Source organism: Mesocricetus auratus, unplaced genomic scaffold, assembly GCF_017639785.1.
Source record: "Mesocricetus auratus isolate SY011 unplaced genomic scaffold, BCM_Maur_2.0 Super-Scaffold_100004, whole genome shotgun sequence".
NCBI lineage: Eukaryota > Metazoa > Chordata > Mammalia > Rodentia > Cricetidae > Mesocricetus > Mesocricetus auratus.
Window position 1 is genome coordinate 18,899,677 of NW_024429189.1, and position 24,200 is coordinate 18,923,876.

Below are 24,200 nucleotides of genomic sequence, written 5' to 3' on the forward strand. Positions count from 1 at the left end.
AGTGTGAGCCAGAATTTAAGAGAAATAAAATTTCATGCTGTGGAATGATATGACATAGGATAAAATGGAAGCATTGTTCCAGGGGATTGTTCGCTGGCTTGCATTTATCATAAGAAACAATGAATACTATGCATGGTATCATATTCTGTTAACCTCACAAGGAAACAGGAACACTGAAGTTAAAAGCTGAAGAATTATAATGTGGAATGTAGCATTTTCTGTGGATTATTGTTTCTGCTAATATTGAAAGCTTATCTTTGTCAGCTGTTACACTAACAGCTGTGAAGTATAGCAGATGCAGGGATTTGTATGTTTTAGGAAAAACTCTCCTATTAGCTAATAAACTAGAATTTTTGTATTAGTCTTTATTATGAATGTGATTTTCCTAAACATGAAAGAATGGATTTCCCAAGAATATATAGCTGTCACTAGCACAGACCTATTTCTCAGTTTAGTCTGAACTGAGAAGAATCAAGGATTTTGAGGTTGTAACATCTTAGTTAAAAAGATTAAGATGAGCTAAGTTTGTGAACACAGTAACTGTGGACTGGCTGTGAAGAAAGGGACTTGCCAACATTGGAAATCCAAACTACCAGTTGCCGTTTAAAAGCAGTATCATCAGTTGGCTTACATTATAAACATGGCCATTAGTAATCTTTTTGGGAGGGAAAGTAGTACTGTGCTACTTTGAGTGAGTAGATGTGAAATCCTTGAAATTGATGATTTATTTGCTTTTAAGTTATATTCAGGTTGTAAAAGTTAAACTTTATTCTTTTTTAGCAATGTATTATGAGAATCACTTACTGGTAACTGTTTCTTAAACTAGGCATGTCACCACCCCCACAATCACCAATACCAATTTTTCCTAATGTTGCTTCTTGCCTTTTGTCTAGCTCATTATTTTCACTTTCCTTTCCATGGTACTGCATTTTCCTTTTCAGTACTCTTTGTTTTTCATTCTTCTCTTCAATTGTAGACGAAATGGATTATCTCTGCCATGCACTGTGTGCTATTAACAAACGTTTACTGTGTTTCAAAATTAGAAAGATGGGAAAGTGCTCCACATTGCACACTAGATATAGAGGAGGAGGGCAGGATGGGGCATGCAGAGACAATACCCTGTTTCCGTTCTTTGCCTCATTAAACTTAAAAACACTTAAGCTTGTGCACAGGCTAGAAGGACTATTGTTTACATGGCAGTCTAGAATTTAACTATAACTCACTGAACTAAAATTAAGTTGGATATTTAGGACATTTTTACACCAGATAATCTTCTCTGAATGTACTGGTTAGAAAGCCCTAATCAGCATGAGTATTTAATATGCTAACTACATAGATGCAGTCTTATTTATTGCCTGTGCCATCTGTCTACCTCTGACTCAGAAAAAGTAATTGTGTGGGAACGGAAGCCCCCGGGTTCTCAGTTCTGCCTGTGCACATCAATCACCTGTGAATCATCTTTCATGACAAAAAGATCTGCAATTGACTCCAAATGACAATAGTTTGAAAATCACTTCCTAGGGATTTGATGGTAGGTACAGAAGTATAATATATAGCCGCAATGAGAAGAAGAGTTAATCCTGAGGAGCTGAATGGATGGAGCAGTTAAGAACACTGGCTTTTCGTAGAGAAGACCTAAGTTTGGTTTACAGCTCATAATTTCAGCTCCAGTGTGACTCAACACCTGTGGCTTCTGTGGGCACCTGCACTCGCTCATATACACGTAGCTGCATACATATATCATTAAGATAAAATTAAACATAAATGAAAAAGTTTTTTAAAAGAAACATGAGTTGGCCCAGAGCAGAGACAGTTATAAAAAGGCATAAAGATTGTTAGAAACTAGAGAATAAGGTGTAAAAGGGAGTTCTTAATTGGTCTAAACAATAAAAATCAGAGTCAGATATAGAGGAAAATGCTGAGAGATCAGAGAGAAGGAGCAAGCCAAAGCCACCTTTACCTTTATCTCAGCGAACAAGAGAGCAAGTTTCTGTTTCTTCCCACTTGCATCCTCACTCTGCCCAGTCATCTCACTTCCTGTCTAACTGTACAGATCTCCAGACCTCTATGGCTACCTATTGGCACATTCTGTCCTCTGATCTTCAGACAGACTTTATTTGTACAAGCAAGATACTACCACAGTAAGGCCATTAGAAGAGAATAGAAACAGTATTAGTGTGAACCTGTTGTTTTTAATGTTGAGGAAGTATAAAGACACTCCTGGGAGAAGGATTCTGCTATGCAAAAAGATGAGAACGTTGGAACCATATTGGGCACAGGAGCCGACCTGAAGGCAGCTGGGAAAGTTTAAGCATCAAATATGAATCATAACTCAGAATAGTCCATGAGCCCCATACATGGATAAATGTGAAGTTGAGATAGAGAATGAGAACACATAAATGTTTTTAAGTCAGTACTCAAAGTGATGGGTTTCATATATGTCTATGCTGTCCTCTCCCATTCCAAACACTGGTCTCCACCTGCTGTCTTCTTAACACCTGCAGATAGTATTGCTGTGAAGAGACACCATGACAACAGCAACTCTTACAAGGAAAACATTTGATTGAAGGGGCTAGCTTGCAGTTTCAGAGGGTCACTTTGTTATCATGGTAGGGAGCACGGCAGTGTGCAGGCAGACGTGGTACCAAAGGAGATGAGAGTCCTACTATATCTTGCAGGCAACAGGAAGTCAACTAACAGTCACACTGAGGGAAGCTTGAACAAAAGAGACCTCAAAGTCTACCCCCACAGTGACACACTTCTTCCAACAAGGCCACACCTTCTAATAGTGTCACTCCCTTTCAGACCACGACAGTCTTCTCTTATGCCCATGTCACATGTGTTAATACCCCCCTCCAAGATCTATTCATCCTCTTTCTGTTTTCATGACCACACATATACACATCTGTGCACATACAAATTTAAATCTAGATTCTACAAATGGGGAAAATGTAGTATTGTCTGAGTCTTGACTTAGTTCGTATAACACAATGATCTCCAATTTTATCCATTTTCTTTAAAATATAATTTCTTTTTTATAGCTGAAAAATTTCCACTATGCATATGTACTTTTTCTTTATTCATTCATTACATCTTTTTCTTTAGATGTCAAAACTTTAAAAAATCAACAAAACCAGTTTAAACTTCACCTTTTGGCAGCCACAATGCTAATAATTATCTCAGGTTAAAGAACGATTAAACTAATGAGGGAAATTTAATGACAAACAATGTTTATGTAATTATGCAGCATGCTAGGTTAATTTAAAAGGGAAAATGATGTTTTAGTTGGTAAACCCAACAGACACCATCTTAATTGAGTAATCATCAGTTATAGGACAAATTGTGTTGTCTAGCTCTTGATAGGGTATGAGTATCATTTCTGTGGTAGTTGTGTCAAAAACATGCAACCTGAATATAATCATGGGAAAACATCAGTGAAACTGAAATTGAGGAATACACTACAAAAATAAATACTCCTCATTTAAAAAATGGAATCATGACGAACCCAGAAAAACAGAACTTTTCCAAATAATGGAGTATTAGAAGCATAACAACTAGAAACAGTCAAACTTGCAAAATAATTAATTTTGAAAATAAAAATACTGTCTCTAATATTCTGTTGTTTCCAGATTTTGATCACTGCTGTGATTATGTGAAGGCATCATTGACTTTGTAAAAGCATATTAGAATATTTAAGGACATTTGTTCATCTCAAATTTGGAAAATACTGTCAATATTATGTATATTTATATACCTAACTAGAGATAAAAAGCTAGTTAAAGTTCAAACCTTTGGGAGATCCAGTTAGATATCCATGGAAAGCATTCTTGCTATATTTTTGTAACTTTATATGTCTGAAATTATTTCAAAATAAATCATGTTTTGAAGAGTAGAGTGGACACAAAGAAAAGATTTAGAAGAGTAAGTTAGGTGGGTGTGGCCTCATGAATATTCATCTTTTGATGCTTTGTGTCTCATATGTATACATATATGTGTGGGAAGCACTTATAGTATTGGCAGAATAGAAGGTATTTTAATGTTTGCTGTTGATCATGTTGATTTTTTTTTAGTTAGAAGTTATTGTTTCTTGTCTACCCTCCTTAATTGCTTTTAACTGTGCTCTACCTACTATCTTTTGTCACAGTGTGCTAATGCAGTGGAGGGAGATAAAGGTGAATTTTGTTCTGGTGAAATAAGATAATATCTTAGCATTTAAAAATACTCCATATACAGTACCATAAGGGATTATGATTTATGATATTCAGTAAATGATTATTTTCCAAATGCAGAAAAGGAAAAATAAAACTCAGGGCTTTTATATTTTCATTCTTAATCTATTATGAAACCATTGGCATTCTTCAGATTCTTTCTAATATTACATTCAATTGTTAATTCAAGAATGAAAAGATTAAGTGTAGGTCAGTCTGACAGTTGAGAAGTGTTAGAGTTCTGTCTAAATATGGCTCTGTATAAATTAAACACATTTGACTTAAAGCACACATCATTGGTGATTTTATATTCTGATGAATGCTGCTTATTACAACAAAGTCATCTTTTATTTGAAGTTATGTTTTATGCTTACAACTAAGAAGTTAGTAATAATTTGAAGTCTAAAGTTTTTGCTAGATCTTTCTCCCCTTTAAATGAGGTGAATGTTGAAGCATGCGAATCCCATTTCTTTTTTTTTTTCTATTTTTCATTTAAATTAGAAACAAGCTAGTTTTACATGTCAATCCCAGTTCCCTCTCCCTCCCCTCCTCCTTTACTCCCTCCATCCTGACCCCTGTCCCCTGTCCCCTTTCAGCTCCCCAGGGAGGGTGATGTCTTCCATGGGGGATCTTAAAAGTCTGTCATATCATTTGGAACAGGGCCTAGGTCCTCCCCCATGTGTCTAGGCTGAGAGAGTATCCCTCTATGTGGAATGGGCTCCCAAAGTCCATTTGTATGCCAGGGATAAATACTTACCTATTACCAGAGGCCCCATGGATTGCTGAGGTCTCTTCACTGACACCCACATTCAGGGGGTCTGGATCAGTCCTATGCTGGTTTCCTAGCTATCAGTCTGGGGTCCATGAGCTCCCAGTTGTTCAGGTCAGCTGTTTCTGTGGGTTTCTCCAGCCTGGTCTTGATCCCTTTGCTCATCACTCCTCCCTCTCTGCAACTGGATTCCTAGAGTTCAATTCAGTGTTTAGCTGTGGGTGTCTGCTTCTGCTTCCATCATCTACTGGGTGAAGGCATATTAGGTAGTCATCAATCTCATTATCGGGGAAGGCCATTTAAGGTAGCCTCTCCACTATTGCTTAGATTGTTAGTTGGTGTCATCCTGCTCTCTCATGTCCTCCTCTCTCCTCCTCTTCTCCCCTTCTCTTTCTTCTAACCTTCTCTCCTCCCCCCATGTTCCTAATTTGCTCAGGAGATCTTGTTCCTTTTCCTTTCTCCGGGTGACCATGTATGTCTCTCTTAGGGTCCTCCTTGTTTCCTAGAGAGAATCCCATTTCTTGAGATACTCAGTATACTGTTTTCAGTTTTCTGAGTTGCTAGAAGTGAAGTTTTGTTATTGTTCTTGAATATATTGTATTGTTGGGAAGCTTTTAGCTCCCACCTATAGATTTGGTTGGACATGGTTAGATACTCTTGTGGGCTATTTTTTTTATATACCTTGATCTTGGTAGAACTGTTTTTTATCATTGGATAACATGTTACTGCAGAAGGAGGACTTTATAGTTTTTATATACTAGGTCTTGTGTCAGGTGGATTTTTTTCTACATTGGAACTATTCTTTCTGTACCATTAGTTATCAAACAAAAATTTTCCCTGAACATTTGCTTGTACTTGAATTTTCAAAGTTAAACAGATGAATTCTTGTGGAATTGCTATTTGGGTATTAGTTCATTTGTTTTAATAATTTAAAACTTACTAACTTGAGATTTAGTAAGAGGTTGTTAAATGAAACTGGAAACATGAATAATTTCATTACTCTCTAAAATTGTTATTATTTCAAAAGAACCGTAAGAATGATGAAGCCTCTTATGAAAAGATGCTGAAACTGAGGCGGGAGTTCAGCAGAGCCATAACAATTTTGGAAATGATTAAGAGAAGAGAGAAAACCAAACGGGAATTATTGCACTTAACGCTGGAAGTCGTGGAGAAAAGGTAACATTGTGACTGTTCATACTAGGGCTGTGATAGCCAGGCTTTGTGACCATAGATAGAGATTGCGTAATAAAATTTCATTTCTCCCTTTTAAAATTTGTAGTTACTAGTTATTTTTAAAATTAGATTGTTACGGTTTAGAATTCATTTGGGGGATTTGATCTTTTTAGATATTGGCAGAATCGTTGTACTTTTCTTAACAAAATCTAGGAATTGTCTTGCCCATTTCTCCATATATTGGTTTTTGTTAAACTCTATTTATAGGAAATGAATGGTTGAAAGGCAAAATTTCCTGTTTCTATTCCTCAGAGTTAGGATCTACGAGTATTTTCCTGCATTAAATAGACTGACGTTCCATTAGGGTTTTAGGGAATTTTGTGTGATTGCTGAAGTAAACATTCTAAGCAATATGCTTGATAAAATACATTATTTGAGAAATTTGTGTATTATATGCCTTAAGCATTTTTAAAGTTCTTGTTTGTTGTGTTTTTAACGGAGTCTCCATTATAAACTTGGATTCTGTAACTTTTCTTTTAACAACAATCTGCTATCCTAAAGCTAGGCTTGGTGATACATGCCTGTAATTTCAGCAGTTGAGGTTGGCATGGGGGGATCAGGAGTTGAAGCAAGTTTGAGGGCATCTGGACACTTGAGGCTGTCTTATCCCTTCCCAACCCCCAAAATTAATAGTTCTATTTTGCTCATTCAGTTACTTAAAATGTCATAGTTTTGAATATATTCTTCTTTATCATTAAACTCTGTTTTATTTTCTTACACTTCATTTTCTTTTCAAGATATCATCTGGGAGACTATGGGGGTGAAATTCTTAATGAAGTGAAAGTTAATAGATCAGAAAAAGAGTTGTATGCCACACCAGCAACTCTTCATAATGGAAACCATCACAAAGTTCAAGAATGTAAAACTAAGGTAAATAATTCTTTGGAGAGAATCATGGGTGGTAATATTGATCCCATAATATGGTGGTAAAGGAAGAAAGTAAATAGCATGTTGGTTTTTGTTTTGTTTTAATTATTATGCCACCACTTTGATAGGTGTTTGTATACACCTATTAGTCCCCTCAAAAACTACCTCTGTGACTTCTAGATCATAGCCAGTAAGTGTCACTTAAAGTTTGAGTTCATGTCTACCAAAGTGCCTTGTTTTGATGTTCTGTCTGCTTCTTTAGAGAACAGGGTCATTGCCAGAACCAGCATTTGCCAGTAACATACCTTGATTGACTTTATTTAGAAAGTCATTCTGGACCATGGTGTAGTTAAAAGAACTGGCCTTGGTGAACATCTTATTTATAGGTTAAAGAATTGTTTTTATTTAGTGCTCATTTGCTGTATTCAAGTATTGTTTAATTTGAGTATGCAAAAATTCATAGAGTCTTTAATTTTAAGAAGTTTAGATTTAAGTAAGCATTGACCTGAAGCATCTAAACAGTAAGTAGAGGCTTACTCTGCAGTAAGATTTTTTAAGTGACTTGGGGTGTTTGTGGAAAATTCATCTTTTAAAAACATTGTTTTTCATGGGATTATATTTAAACACCAAGGAAGAATGTGGAGCAGTGTGACTCCTCCTCATTCAACTCATGTCAGTTCAACCAGCAGGTTCTTATTAATCACAGGCATCTAGCCCACCCACCCGATTTCCTTTGAATCACATTCATAAAGATAGCCCAAAAAAGTTATCAGCACAAAAAATGTCACTTTGAAAGCTATTTTTAATCTACTTTGTATCAGTCAGAGTGTTTCCTAAGAGTATGATTACTAGGCATTGCGATACAAAATTTTAACCCATAATTATTGACAGAATTACATTGAATCTTACTTTAAGTCTTGTCTAAGTAAATAACAATAGCCTATTATATTTAAAGACACAGTGTAACACATTGTTGTCTTACCCTGCACACAGAGTTACTACATTTAATTTTCTTTCATCCCACCTTAAAACATGGAAAATTGCTGAGAATTTGGAGTTTTCCTTTTGATCTAATAGTCTATGCCCAATTATCCATCTCTGTCAAGCAGCTTATATTTCACTATGATCTGACCCTGAAACAGCATTTCTGTTATGTACACTGTTTCTCATTCTAAGGTAATTTTAATGTCTTGGCTACATGATTCAATATATAATTTCCTTAATAATTTTATACCTTTAAGGTTTTTACTTTGTTGTCAGAACAGTCATTTCCAGCATTTTTTAAAGTGGCTGCTAACCTTTATCAAAGCATAACCAACCAGTATGTAAATCAGAACCAGGTCTCTGCTTTGTGAAAAGGAGGAAGGCCCAACCCCTCAGTCAGTCCCTTGCCAGATGGACTCCATAGAACCCTGGGGTACTTGAGGGCCATTTGATTATTGTTCAGTCAAGGCAATAATTATATCTTGTAAAAAATAAGCTTATTTTTCTTAAATGATTACCACCTGTAGACATTTTTTAAATTAGAAATAAGTGTAGAACTAAATTAATAAGTTTGTGATCTAATTCAGCTATTTTTTAAAATAAAGTAATGAATTTTGTTCACCAACACAGTGGATTTAACTAAGAATTAAATTTAAACACTTTAAAACACTGAACGGTTTGATAATAGAACACTCTAAACATTACAGTTTAACTATACATAAAAATCAAACTTAAAGACCATAATTATTTTTCATTATAAATTTCAGAAAGTAAATCTAAATCATGTTTCAGTTTATGACCATAATAAAGTTTTCATACTTAAAACAGTAATTAAAATTAACTCCTAAAGAAAAGTGTATGTTTTTCAAAGAGCAGCATAGTTTTTCATGATTTCTAAAATGATTTTCATTTCTTCCTTTTGGGGGAAAATCCGACACGTAAACAGCACCCTCATCATTTGTCTTTGAAAGAAGAGGCTTCTGACGTGGTTCGTCAAAAGAAGAAGTACCCAAAGAAGCCTAAGGCAGAGGCTGTGATAGCTCCTCCGCAGCCCACTCCTGAGACATTGCCTGTGATCAATAAGAGTGACATTAAGCAATATGACTTTCAGAGCTCAGATGAAGATGAATTTCCACAGGTGCTTGTTTGAAACTGTTTTAAACACATGTCCTCCTACTCTTTTATTTGCTGTATTTTGCAACGTAATTGGCATTTTAGTCTTGCTTCTGCTTCGCTCACATAGTGTTAACAAAACATTTTCTACATATTTCATAAGTATACATGTATACACGCATATGTTGCCACTCAGAGTATTTACTGTTATTTTCTGTCAGCTATAGAGATGTGTTCTGTGGGACAGTTAGTTAGCTTCAGGTTTCCCCTTTTATAAAAACAAGCATCTTTGTCGTCTTCCTGTTTGTAAAGTAGCCTTTTAGAAATAGCATTACTGAGTCCACGATGTCAGTATTTGAAAACATCTAAACATGAGTATAAATACTTACCAGCGGTTTGCTTTCTGTCATATTCTACAAACATAATGGTTTTTATATTAAATGTAAATTTATTTATTTGTTAGGTAAATGACATTTTAAAGAAGATTTATAAGAACTAATTGGAGTTTCAACTTATGAAAAATTCCTTGTCAAAAATTCAATAGCTTCATAGCAAAGTATTTAGTATTATTTAATTTCATTTCATCAATGGCATTTTTAAAACAAGGTTTTTATTTTTATATACTAAAGGATCAGATTACTTTTCAAATTAACTTGGTCTGACAATAACCTGTTTTTCTTTTTTCTATATGATCTAAAACATTCAAAAGAAAAATAATGTAACAGCTTGAATCTACTATCATATTTTAATATTTTGTTTACTTAAAAGCAATTTTCTTTTAAAAGCAGGACTGCTTGTAAAGCCTTTTATTTTTGCAGCCATTTAAACTCCAGTTCATAAAAATGCACCTCCTGTGGCTGTATTGTTTTTTTACCCTGTCACTGACTTGGGTTTTCTCCCCTAAATAATATTCTGGCATTTATATGTATTAATAAGTGCACAAAATGTGCTTTATGTTTATATGTTCTTGAGAGCTACTTAATGAAAGCGGTCATTACATTTGTCAGAAGAATTTTCCAGTTTGTCTGGGATGACTGTTTTGAAGAAATGAGAAACATAACAAATAGTGGATCTATCAACTTCTTCCAGGTAGAGGAAACAGAGATTCTGCAAGGAGAGATTCAGCATTGTGAGAGCACTTTTGCATTGCTGGAGTCAAACAGAAGAAAGAGGAAAAGATGGAAGGGATGATGTATGAATAGTAGGCACATGGGAAATTATTAAAAGCTTAAGTCAGAAAATGACACAGTTAAATAAATGCACATAAAATTTGCAGAGTAGTTTCCTGTCAGTATTAGTGAGAACCTAGAAAGTCTCGCATATGCTCCTTGTTCTATAAAAAGGATGCATGAGATACTTCCTATAACAGTAAGGGGGATGTTTTCCTGATTGCTATTCCATCCACTGCCTTAGATAAGCGCCCACTCAGCATAGTTTGTCATACATTCCTTGTGTACTAAGGAATCTTTATTTCAGCTCAGATTTTTATATGTATTCACATAATCCCTAACCTCCATTCCCACATTAAAATCACATTTTACAACTTTTAGAGTTTTCTGGAACCTTTTATTAAGCCTTAGTCAACTATTCATTTTTATGGTATTTTCACATTACTGAGGACTGCTTGCCTATACCTTGACATCACTAAATAATATGGGTATTTGGACTATAGCTCTTGTAAATTCCCCCAGGGGTGGATTTCAGGACACATAGGAAGAAATAGCATGTTGTGTACTAGACAAGGAGCAAATAAGCCTTAAGAAAGCATTGTAACCAGACTGACTAACAGATTGTGGTTGGGAAGAAGCCCTTTGCTCTGATTAGAGTTCCTGTTCTCCTGTCATCGCTCTATGTTGCTACCTTTCTGTGCATGCTTGAGTCCATCCCTAGGGAGAGAGAGTTGGGAAGGAGTGCTTCATGCCAAGAATTGTCAGACACTTTGTATCACTTCTTTATCTGGATTAGAAGAGGTAGATACTTGTAGAGGAACCAAAATGTAAAAGTTAAGATTTCTTTATAGTGTTGAGTTTGGGAGTTGGTACCTCAGGAAATGGATTAACCCCAGCTTGCTGTGCCATTCTCTTCCATGAGCTATTGAAGGGATGTTGGAACCTCAAACAAATGCCCTTTTCCCAAGGTGATCCAGCTATATGGTCATCACCATAGTTTGGGATTAATGTGGAAGGAAAATATTCCTCTCTAAAAGGGAATAAGGGATTTGGGTTCAAAACAGTACCAAGTAAATATGATTAAGCAGACATTTGTGAGAAAAAGATGCACTGCAAAGTAGACTTTTAAGACAACTAAAACTTAAGTACTAAGGTTTTTATGGCACTTAACCATTAGAATGAACATTTTTATTCATTGTTTCTCTGATGTGTCAGTATATTTTACATATCACTTAACTTGTTTTTATGACATAAATTGTGCTCTAGTGGGTCAGTCCTGCCCTAGGGTTCCCCTTCAGATTATATGAGAATATTTGGCTGGTAGCATCTGGTCCTGGCAAAATCCTTCTTAATGTAGCAACTCAAGTCTTTATACTTTTGCTCTACTGTTGTGGTCTTAAACTCTCTCTCAGCAACCAGTCTGTTTATATACTTTCTGTCTTCTGATTTTGTTTCTGACCTGCTATGTTTAAGCAGGGATTTCAGGGGCTAGAGAGATTGTTCAGTGATTGAGATCACTTGCTGCTCTTAAAGAGGACCTGGGTTTGCTTCCAGTACTTACATAGCACCTCAAAGCTCCTGTAGCTCTGGTTGCCAAGAATCCAACGCCTTCTCTTCCGAGCATTTGACTTTATTATAAACAGAAGTTTCCTAATAAAAATACAACTACCTATAGGTGAAGCATAACTGTCAATAAGTATTTATGACTGCACAATTTATGACTTTATATAAATGGGATATATAAAAACTGTACTAACCTTTATGTTTAGAAACAAGAAAACAATACCATGTGTACTTAGATATAAGAATGAATCTTAAAAATACAGAATTATAGCCACAGAAATTATTTACCATTTATTAAATATTTGGGGCAAATTAGGTACTCACTGGATGTAGGCATGTGTGTTTGTGAACTGATTTTATTTTCGATCATTATGTACATTGTTCTGTTAACTTGATAACTGCTAAATGGAACACCTGTTTTATCAGGTACCATCTCCAGCATCAGAACCTGAAGAAGAAAATGATCCTGATGGTCCCTGTGCTTTCAGAAGACGGGCAGGATGCCAGTATTATGCTGTAAGAACTTTTGTTTTTTGTGATATTTTTGTGAGCTGGAATTAACAGATCATTCATGTCAAGGTAACTTAGGCTGAGTCTAAAAGTGGGAAGTTCATCAGTATTTTTTTTATTTAATGTCTCCTGTAATGTGTGAATACCAATAAAAGTAAATAAAAGATGCCAAATTCTTTCAGACTATATCAGAAATCCTTTACTTGGAAATAGACAACTCATATTTTAAAAGTTACTTCATTTGGAGATTTAATTAAAGCTTTAGCAATTGTGAAAATTAATTGTACATGTCTAAGTTGGCTTCTGAATTTTGGTGATTTCTGGGTTTGCCCCTAAATTTGTGTGTGTGTATGTGTGAGAGAGAGAGAGGGAGGGAGGGAGGGAGGGAGGGAGGGAGGAAGGGAGGGAGGGAGGGAGGGAGGGAGGGAGGGAATATATATATATATATATATATATATATATATATATATATAGAGAGAGAGAGAGAGAGAGAGAGAGAGAGAGAGAGAGAGAGAGAGAGAGGGGGGGGGAATATATACCCAGTAAGTATGAACTTCTTTCATGCCAATATTGTCCATTAATTGTATCTGTAAGTTTCAGACACATTTAGAAATAAATACCTTTATGGCTAGATAGTAGAAGCACATGCACTTGGAGGCAGAGGCAGGTGGATCCCTGTGAGTTCAAGGCCAGCTTGGTCTGCAGAGCAAGTTCCAGGACAGCCAGGGCTACACAAAGAAACCCTGTCTTGAAAAAACAAAACAAAAAGAAAAAAGAAATATCTTTGTGTTATTAATGTCCCATTTTGGATGTAGTGTTAAGAAAATGACCTTGACTTTCCAATGCTAAAGTTTTCTATCATATGTGTAACTGCAGAGTGGTGAAGGTGGTCTTACTCTTTTAACATGGTTATAGAAACCATGTGATTGCATTATGGTGTACACAGATAGACAGCTTTTATGAGAGTAGAGTTAATGTAGGAATGATGAGGATTTGTTTTCAAGTTAGGCTGATAAGCACTCGGGAGGCAGAGGCAGGCGGATCTCTGTGAGTTCGAGGCTGGGCTGGACCGATAGCCTCCAAAACAATACAGAGAAACCCTGTCTCGAAAAACCAAAAAAAAAAAAAAAAAAAAAAAAGATGGTAAGACGACTATAAAAGGAAGGCAAAGTGGTGAGACAGAAAAACAGGGTGATACGTATAATGGAAAGGCCAAGAAATAAACGCTACATGCCTTAAGAGTAAAGAAAAGGCTTCCTCTTAACCTGCGCATACACTTCAACTTTTAGTTGTCTCTAGCAAACCTCTTGAAAAAATTCACTCCAGTTTATCGCATAGAAAAAGTACTAATTAATGATTCATTCATTCCCTATGTATAAATAAATATTAAAACACTTAAGGTTTTAAAATACATACTTAATTTAGTTTAGTTTAGGTAATTTGAATAAAAAGCTTTCTATTTAATTTTATAAATTTTAACTTTAAAACATTTAAGCCCCAATTTTACAGTTTTTCGTCTAAATTTTATTTTGTCTCCTAATACTACCTCTAATCATTTTATTCTAATCATGATTTAACTTTTCTTCCTTTCATAATTACTGTATGAGTTATTTTTTTCTCTCTCTCCTTGCAGCCTCGTTTGGACCAAGCTAACCATACGTGTGAAAATTCAGAGTTGGCAGATCTGGATAAGTTGAGGTATAAGCATTGTCTTACAACACTTACAGTTCCAAGAAGATGTATAGGATTTGCACGAAGGCGAATTGGCAGAGGAGGAAGGTAAGCTACCTTGACCTTGTTTTCATTTTCTAGCTGAAAGTGATGTGATAAGAGAAACAGCTATGCATTTTATATATGATATACACATGTATGTCTTATTTGCTTTACAGGGTCATAATGGACCGAATATCTACAGAACATGACCCAGTTCTGAAACAGATAGACCCTGAGATGCTGAATGGTTCTTCAAGCTCTTCCCAAAATATAGACTTTTCTTATTTCTCTCGGACCAATGCTTCCAGTAAACCTTGTGAAAATAGACTGTCCCTTTCTGAAATATTAAGCAATATCAGATCATGTCGACTACAGTGTTTCCAGCCAAGGCTACTAAATGTACAGGACATTGATAATGAAGAATGTACCTCAAGAAAACCAGGGCAGACTGTGAGCAGTAAAAGAGTTTCTGCACCATCTGTAGCTTTATTGAACACCAGCAAGAATGGCATATCAGGTAAGCATCAAAAAGTCTGCCACAAGTCTCTGTCACCGCTCTTCTTCGTGTCCATTATGTGATAAATTAACTCACAATAAATATCAGAGACTTATTTTCCTACCTCTACTTGGGAAATCAATTTTATTTTTACTTTCCAGCATGAGAAATATAACCAACTTGAATTTGAGGTATGGAGAAGGTGTGGGCTGAACAAGTGTGTGTTCCCTGTTAGCTTACCTACCATTTACTAGCTGCCTCCTGATAATCATTGTACAATGCTGTCTACTTATGTTTAAAAAAAATTATTCATTAGCTTGGATGGAATGCAAGCATTGCTCCTTGAGACTTCTATTGAAAGCCTTTCTGAGAAAAGATTTTTTTTCTTAAATAGGAGACTCACTGAATAGTGATTTTGGTCTGATAGTCTAACTGAGATCAGAAAGATCTTTTCATTTTAAGAGATACTGTGCTAGATGTGATGGCGTCTGTTTATAATTTCAAAATTTGGAAGGTAGAGACAAAGAAGATCCAGAGTTCAAGGTCATCCTTGGCTACATAGCTAGTTTGAGGCCCTGTCTCAAAAAATAAATTAATTTAGCATATTTATAATGTATACATTGTAAATAATTCCAATATCTGGACATTCTAAAATATAATTTTGATTTATTTTATTTAATGGGTAGTCTTATCACATGTTTACAAGTATATATAATTTATAAATATGTTTATAATGTATACACTGCAATTATGCATGGTATCCAGTGAAAATGTATGATTTAATACTGTTAAGTAGTAGCCTTTCTTATAAAACGTGTTATTTCATTTTTAAAACAATTTGTTCTTTAACAATTTTATGCACATAAATAGAAATTCTGGTGAATTCCTCCTCTCTTTCTTGTTCTCCTCCTAGCCTCCTTCCACCTATCAGGTCCCTACCCCACTTTCCTGTCCTTTTGTTGTGCCTTTGTTTGGAGACTCGCTGAATTTAATCATGACCCCTACTGTGGGCATGGGAGTGAATCTATCCCCTAGAGTATGAACGATTCACCAGTAGCTGCATCACTGAAGACAACTGACATCCTCTCTTCCAGCAGCCCTAGATTACCATGAACTCCCGTGGGTGCTGTAGGGCCCCATGAAATCCTCCCTCTCTGTGATATTTGTTTTCTGGTTCATTCTTGTATAGGCCCCATACAGTCAGCCACAGCTGTTTTGACTTCCTGAATGTCATGATGACTGTGTTTTAAACCTTCCTCCCTGTTATTCATCTCTTGGTTCTTTCTCTCCCCTTTCCTCAGTGTTCCCTGAACCTTGGGTGGGGTGATTTGCAAGCTTGGTTTAAAGCTGAGCGCTCAGCCGTCAATTGTTCTTTACCTGTTGACCAGCTGTGAGTCTCTGCATTGACTACATACATGTATCTAAAGTATTTCCTGGCAGATGCATTAGTAGGGTTATATTAGACTTCTTTAAAGTCCTTAAGTTTAGAATCAGCTATTCACAGTCTTGTGTATTGAGCTGTTTTCCAGCTTGCTATAGACATTCATTCATGTGAACATTACAATAGAAAATTAGAATCATTTGAGAATGGAAGTCGGCCTGTAGTGTATTTCCCTGAATAGGTTGGTTCATTTTCTCTCAGCTGAACTTTAAGAAACTGATGGCTCTTTATATACAGTTTGTGAGTTGGTAAACCTTAATGAACCAAAATATGTCATATAATGTGAGATCATGGAGTTTCTAGAAATCTGTTATAACAGGAAGTTAAATAGTATTAGGTTGAATCTTTCTCCAGCCAACTTCCAAAATTGTTCAAAATTATCTGAATAGAAATTTCTGTACCAAACATTCAAAAGGGGAATTTAAAACATGTCATATGTAGGTGTTTATAGTTGTATTTGACTATACATTGAATTTTTTACTCTACCAATGTTAAAGTGTTAAAAATGATTTGAATGACTTCTCAATTTGAATATTTGCAGATTTCTACTATATATTCCAGATGAATTCTGGATTTGATGTAACTGTTTTAGATAACATATGTTCTCTGTTGGTATATCAATTCTGAATATATGCTGACCCAAAATTATAACTTAATGTAAATGATAGTTTTCCATAATGAGGTACATTATCCACATATCAGTCTCTGGAGTGCTAGAATTACATATGTATCCTTTCATACCTAATGTATGAAGTGTATTATTTTTAGATGTTTCAAGGGAAATTTAAATGTGTAACCTAAGATTAGACTAAGACAGAAAACTAATTTTAAATTAAGTGACAAGCATTATTGATTACTGCTGCATAAAGATCTTCCCCTTCGTCCTCTACTTTCCTTCTTCCTCCTTCTCTGTAGACCAGGCTGGTCTCAAACTCAGTGACTCTCCCGCCTCTGCCTCCCAAAGGCTGGGATTAAAGGCATGCTCCACCACCCTCCAGCTAAAATAATCTTTCTTAGTTTAGAAACTAAACAGAATTGAGAAAGGAAAGACAGGCTGTATTGAACATAACAAATGAATAAGCAGAAAAATTATTTTATATAAATTATTTATGTTCTGTTTTATATGCAAAGAATTATGTTGTTTAACAATTGAAAAGTGAGGAATAAAACAGTATCTTCAAGGAGCTTATAGCTTATATTATGTTCTTTATATAAACAGAGGATGCTAGTTTATAGTCATTTGAAACTGATACTGTCATTTTTTTGGATTTTTTTTCTTTAGTATAAAGTTCAAGAAAATATGTTAAATACATAAAACAGCTTTTTCAAACTTGCAGGGCATATTTACATTTAATATAGGTTTCACTGGTACACAGTCAAGTTAACATGATACAGTTTTCTTTCCTATTTTGATAAATATCAAGTCTTTCAAGCAGCCCCAGATACCTTACAGTCATTAACAGTTTGCACAGTGTATGGATTTATCTGAAGAATAAAAGCAACTAGAGGGTAGTACGTTTGATGTACAGAAAGGGTCCTTTTGGAAGCTAGAGATGCTAAGGTGCCCATCTGTACAGTCTTGAACACAGAAAGGGAGAGATTCTCTAGTAGATATTCTCATCTCTTAGAGGCTGCTAGCCAGGAAGATTTGTAAAGATCTTTACTGAAGGAAAAGAATGCTTCTCATCTACCTAAAGCAGTCGGTCAGATATTGCCACCTTTCAGGAAAGACAGCTGTGTGGTTATTGTGACCTGATAGAACTTGTAAGCTGTCAGGTGGTAAGATAGATGAGTTCTTTTGGCTACATGGAAGAAGAGAGCTTGTTCTTTGGTCCATCCTCACTTATGCCTTTGCAACTACTACCCTGACCAAAGCAGAGTTTCTTTCCTGTATTTCATCCCAAGTAGATGTTCACTAACAGTTAACTGTGACCTTTCTGATGCTTTTTAATCTGTGTCACTAGATGACTCAGTGTGAAATAATAAATCTCTTGGAGATAACCCAGCAACTTATAAAAGGAAAAATAATCCATTTAGGAAGTGTTTTTAATCTATGTTTTACTCTTTCCCTACCAATAACTGAGCCCTGAGAATCAGCTCATTATTGTATCTGTAGCATGAAAACCAACAAATAGAAGCCAGAGATCACTGGTTCTAGGTGACCCTCCACGCCATAGTGAGTTCTGGACCAGCCTGGGTTACATGAATTACTTTTTAAGAGTATGTGTATTCTGGTGTTGCTGGACACTTGTATTCTAAATGTACACTGACTTCTATGAAGATCTTTGTGCTTGTTAAGCTGGCCTATCAGCAGCCCACTTAAATATCAGTTTATGGAATTTCTTTTTTTTTTCCATTTTATTATTTTATTTTATCTTATATACCAATCCTAGTTCCCTCTCTTCCTCCCACTTCCTCCCACAGCCCCCACCTCAGAGAGGGTAAGGTTTCCCATGGTAAGTCAACAAAGTCTAGCACATCAGCAAGTCCAGGCAGGACTAATACCCACCCTCACCCCACCCCCACCCTGGTCTAGGCTGAGCAAGGTATCTCTCCATAAGAAATAGGCTCCAAAAAAGCCAGATCCTGGACCCAAAGCCAGGAGCCCCACAAAAAACACAATCTGTCCACTGTCACCTGCATTCAAGGAACCTAGTTCCATCCCATGCAGGTTCCCCAGCTGTCAGTCTGGTCAGTGAGCTCCTACTGTGGGTTTCCCCATCATGGTCATGATCCCTTTGCTCATATTATTGCTCCTCCCTCTCTTCCACTGGACTCCTGGAGCTCTGCCCAGTGGTTAGTTGTGGATCTCTGCATCTGCTTCCATCAGTTACTGGATGAAGGTTCTATGTTGACAGTTACAGTAGTCCTCAATCTGATTATAAGGGAAGGCCAGTTTAGGCACCTTCTCCATTATTGCTTAGAGTTTTATCTGGGGTTATCCTTGTGTATTCCTGGAAATTTCCCTAGTGCCAGGTTTCTCGCTAGCCCCATTCTGTCTCTCTCTATCAAGATATTTTTTCCTTGCTCTCCCTCTCTGTTCTTCCTCCAACTCGACCATCCCATTCCCTCATGTTCTTCCCACAACCCTTTTCTCCTCCTCTCTCCCCTTCCCCCTCCCCACTTCCTCCCATGCTCCCAATTTATTCATGAGAGCTTGTCTTTTTCCCTTTCCTAGTAGATCCATGTATGTCTCTCTTAGGGTCCTCTTTGTTTAGCTAGGTTCTTTGGGGTTATAGACTGTAGACTGGTTATCCTTTATGTCTAGTATGCACTTATGAGTGAGTACATACCATATTTGTCTTTCTGGGTCTGGGTTACCTCTTACAGTATGCTTTTTTTTTCTTTTTCTATCCATTTGCTTGCAAATTTCAAGATGTCATTTTACCACTGAGTAATACTCCATTGTGTAAATGTACTACATTTTCTTTATCCATTCTTCATTTGAGGGGCATATAGGGGATTTCCAGGTTCTGACTAATTACAAATAATGCTGCTATGAACATAGTTGAGCAAATGTCCTTGTGGTATGAATGTGCATCCTTTGGGTATATGCCTAAGAGTGGAATTACTGGATCTTAAGGTAGACTGGTGCCCGTTTTCCAGAGAAAATGATTTCTAAAATGGCTGTACAAATTTGCGTTCCCACCAACAATAGATAACTGTTCCCTTTACTCCACATCCTCGCCAGCATAAGTTGTCATCATTGTTTTTAGTCTTAGCCATTCTGATAGGTGTAAGATGGTATCTCAGAGTTGTTTTGATTTGCATTTCTCTGATGGCTAAGGATTTTGTGCATTTCCTTAAATGTCTTTCAGCCATTTGAGTTTTTTCTGTTGAGAATTCTTTATTTAGGTTTGTACCCAATTTTTAGCTGGATTATTTGGTCTTTTGATGTCTAGTTTCTTGAGTTCTTTGTATATTTTGGAGTCAGCTCGCTTTGTCAGATGTGGGGTTGTCAAAGTTCTTGGCTGCCATTTTGTCTTGTTGACAGTGTCCTTTGCCTTTCAGAAATTTTTCAGTTTCAGGAAGTCCCATTTATTAATTGTTGCTCTCAGTGTCTGTGCTACTGGTGTTTTATTTAGGAAGTGGTCTCCTGTCCCAATGAATTCAAGGCTATTTCCCCCTTTCTTTTCTATCAAGTTTAGTGTGTTGGATTTATGGATTTATGCTGAGGTCTTTGATCCATTTGTACTTGAGTTTTGTGCATGGCAATAGATATGGGTCTGTTTGCAATCTTTGGCGTGTTGACCTCCAGTTATGCCAGCAACATTTGTTGAAGATGCTTTCTTTTTTCCATTGTATAATTTTAGCTTCTTTGTCAAAGATCATGTGTTCATAGGTGTGTGGATTAATATCAGAGTCTTCAACTTAATTATTTTGGTCTATCTGTGTGTTTTTATACCAATACCAAGCTGGTTTCATTACTGTAGTTCTATAATAGAGCTTGAAGTCAGAGATGATGATGCTTCCAGAAGTTCCTTTATTATACAGGATGGTTTGGTTATCCTGGGTCTGCGAAGAATTGTGTTGGGATTTTAACGGGGATTGCATTGAATTTGTAGATTGCTTTTGGTAAGATTGCCATTTTTACTATATTAATCCTACCTATCTAAGAGCATGAGAGAGCTTTCCATTTTCTGATATCTTCAATTTCTTTCTTCAAAGACTTAAAGTTCTTGTCATTACAGGTCTTTCACTTGTTTAATTAGAGTTACCCCAAGGTATTTTATGTTATTTGTGGCTATTGTGAAGGTTATTGTTTCTCTGATTACTTTCTGAGCCCGCTTATCATATGTTATAGAAGGGCTACTGAATTTTTTTTTTGTTAATCTTGTATCCTGCCATATGACTGAAGGTGCTTATCAGTTGTAAGAGTTCCCTGGTAGAATTTTTTGTGTCGTTTATGTATACTATCATATCATCAGCAAATAGCAAAAGTTTGACTTCTTTCCAATTTGTATCCCCTTGATCTCCTTTTATTGTGCTCTAGCTAGAGCTTCGAGTGCTATATTGTATAGATATGGAGTGAACAGCCTTGTTTTGTTCCTGATTTTAGTGGCATTGCTTCGAGTTTCTCTCCATTTAGTTTGATATTGGCTGTTGGCTTGCTGTATATTGCTTTATTATGTTTAGGTATGTTCCTGTTATCCCTGATCTCTTCAAGACTTTTATCGTGAAGGACTGTTGAATTTTGTCAAAGGCTTTTGAGTATTTTGCATCAATTCCTCTTTAAGGGCTTCAGTCATCTTCATAGTTATCTTTAAGGTTATTTCCTTCTACTTCATCTGCATTGGGATGTTCAGGTCGTCCTCTTTCAGAACCACTAGTTTCTGGTGGTTTCGTATTCTCTTTATGTTGTTGGAGTGTATTCTTACACTGTTGTCTACCCGTCTCTTTCTCCGATTGCTACAGCTAGAGCCTGTATTTCAGGGGGTCCCTCTTCCTCCAATTGGTGCAGCTGATGGCTGGGCCTCTGGTGGTCGCTCCTTCACATGCAGGGGGGCCACTACTCCCGTGATCACTCCTATAGCTGCAGGCAGGGCTGAGGCTCTGGTGGTTGCTGATGTGACGGGGTATCTCACAGGGGATGGCACTGAATGCTGGCTGGGTCACAGGTACTCTTTCGCAGAGGGACTTCTTAAGATAGTTCCTGAAAACCTCTACTGTTGATGCTTCCTGGTCATTTGACACTCCTGGCGGGGCAGCAGCCAGCCACTGCTACTTTCTGATACTCCCAGCAGGTCACGGCCACTCTCTGACCATGAAATTTCGTTTACTTTTCTTTGGGAAAAATTTCTGTCTCATAAATTGCATCTGAAGGTCTACTGTGACTCTAGTTTTCTGAAATTGTATCATTTCTAGCCCTTACTTTGATCGAATTATTTTTAGATGTTGAGTGTACTGGGGCTTATGATTACTGAATGTCTTATTTTGAATGTCTTGTTTTCTACTCCAATTTAAAATCCGAAAGGAAAGTATTTCATTTAAGTGTCATGAAAACTGGCAGAAGTCATTTTTACTTGTAGGTGGCCCTTTCTTTTCAAGCCTGTAATTTAGTCATTAATATTTACATTAGTAAATTCGAATGTTTATCATTATTTTTACTATTTTTGTTACTCTAGGGCAACCCTAATATGGAGAACTAAATTAATCTTAGATACTAAATCTGAGGTCTGTGAAGGCTCAGTGGGTAATGAAAGCATTTGCCACCCAGTCTGAGGACCTGAGTTCCATCCTCAGGATTCACTTGGTGGGTGGAGGGAACCCACTCCTACAAGCTGTCTTCTGACCTCCATAAGTGTGTTGTGGTATCCACACCCACATGCTAAATACACAAATAAATGTCAAAAAAAACAAACAAACAAAGACAGACAAATTTCAGTCTGAATAAATGGTAAATTACTCATGTAAAATCGTGTTTTACAGTTAAGGTCTGCATAGGAATGAAGGAGATTATGGACGTGAGCATATACCACACTGAAAGACTTGCCATTGTGTTTTCTGCTTTGCAGATGTATATTGTGACTTGTATTTGCTTTTTATCTTAACTGGTTTACACTGCATTCTACTTAAGTCATTTAAAATACTTCAATGCTCACTTATTTGTCCTTTTTCAGTAACCGGGGGCATCACAGAAGAGCAGTTCCAGACACATCAGCAGCAACTAGTTCAGATGCAACGGCAGCAGCTTGCGCAGCTTCAACAGAAACAGCAATCCCAGCATTCCTCACAGCAGACACATCCAAAAGCACAGGTGACCTCCCAGTCCCCTCTTTTCCCATTTTCCACAGATAATTGACACTCTGCTCTGAAAAGAAAATAACTCAGTTTTCCTTAGTTAACTTATTTTGAATGACTGTTTTACAGACTAGTTTCTGGTTGTTTTGAGAGCCAAATGTGTAGGTACTTTGGATTTAAGAAAGAAATAACTAGTTTTTGGAAGGATTGTTGAGACTTCATAAAATAATTTTATATTTTTGAAATCGTCACTCCTCAACCCTCATCTCCCATTTTCTTTTTCAAGAATATGGCTTTTCTAACCTCTTCCTCAAAGTTTTTCCTATACTGACTTCCTATGCCAGTATAGCTCACGAGGAGAAGAAATTCTCCTGAATGTACAATAAATCTAAGCTGCACACACCCCCTTGCCTCTCTGAACCACATTTCCCCGAAGGGAAAAAGACATGTAACCAGAAGTTCATAGAAACCCATAAATACAGACATGAGTGATAAGACTGAGAATACTGTATAAAATTGTAGAAAACCAGCACAACAAACCCTTGATATGAGCCTTGTAAGACTCATTGTAGACGTGACCTCCAGAACTATGCAGGAATACAACACTGTTGTTTTAAACCATTAAAAGCAAAACAGAAATAAAAAGAAATAATCTCAAAGTTGAATCATCAGAGAATAAACCTCACATTGTATCTCTTAAATTGGTTGTTCCGTAATTCCAAAAATCACAAATCTTAGTAATAACTAGTAGTTACTCAGTTTGGCCATACTCTATTGAGTTCTCAATCCAGGATCAACCGACAGTGGTTTAGTTCATTCTCAAAGGGTCAGGAACACCATGGAAATCTTGGTGACCCTGGTTGCATATCCCACACCTCTGGTAGTCCCAGTAGATCTGGGCTTGACTTAGAGCCTGTGGCTATCATTGTTAGTAGCAGGCAGTTTTACACAGAATCATGAAAGAGTGGCCACTGTGTTTGGTTTGCTTTGCTTTTTGTGAGTCTCTTCAGATAACTAATCTGAAGTTTTTGCAACCTGCTTCAAAGTTGGGAGTTTTATATTGTGATAGAAGTGGCTATTAATCATGTCTGTGATTTTATTTTGTTTGTGGTGTCTGCTCATCAAGCAGTTTTAAAATGTTCATTATTACCTAGAAAAATTAATAGAACTTGGGCTTTTCAATTTAGTTGTTTTTTCTCAGAAATAATTGCTTGCTAGTTTTTAGTAATTTTCATGCTTCATAAACCAAAAAAAAAAAACCTAAAGTCTTATATCTCACAGCTAAGTACTTACAACTATTCACGATTAGAAAGGTAATGTCCTTGGGTTCCATAAATCCTTTAATGTGCTCATTAATCACATCTAACAAAACTGAGGATGTAGGGTGCTGGCA

At 36.4% G+C, this 24,200-nt stretch overlaps 1 protein-coding gene across 3 annotated transcripts in view; it reads left to right on the top strand.

Annotated features, from left to right (window-relative positions):
- Window positions 1-24,200, top strand: part of Epc2 (enhancer of polycomb homolog 2) — a 101,641-nt gene that overhangs the window by 73,560 nt on the left and 3,881 nt on the right. For 2 of the 3 annotated variants that reach the window (XM_040745314.1, XM_040745316.1), the window contains 7 exons: window positions 6,005-6,153; window positions 6,948-7,080; window positions 9,008-9,199; window positions 12,333-12,422; window positions 14,050-14,195; window positions 14,306-14,646; window positions 22,687-22,823. In XM_040745314.1, coding sequence (XP_040601248.1) covers window positions 6,005-6,153; window positions 6,948-7,080; window positions 9,008-9,199; window positions 12,333-12,422; window positions 14,050-14,195; window positions 14,306-14,646; window positions 22,687-22,823 — 1,188 coding nt within the window. The remainder of the gene's footprint in view (window positions 1-6,004; window positions 6,154-6,947; window positions 7,081-9,007; window positions 9,200-12,332; window positions 12,423-14,049; window positions 14,196-14,305; window positions 14,647-22,686; window positions 22,824-24,200) is intronic. The other variant, XM_040745315.1, reaches the window with a different exon arrangement.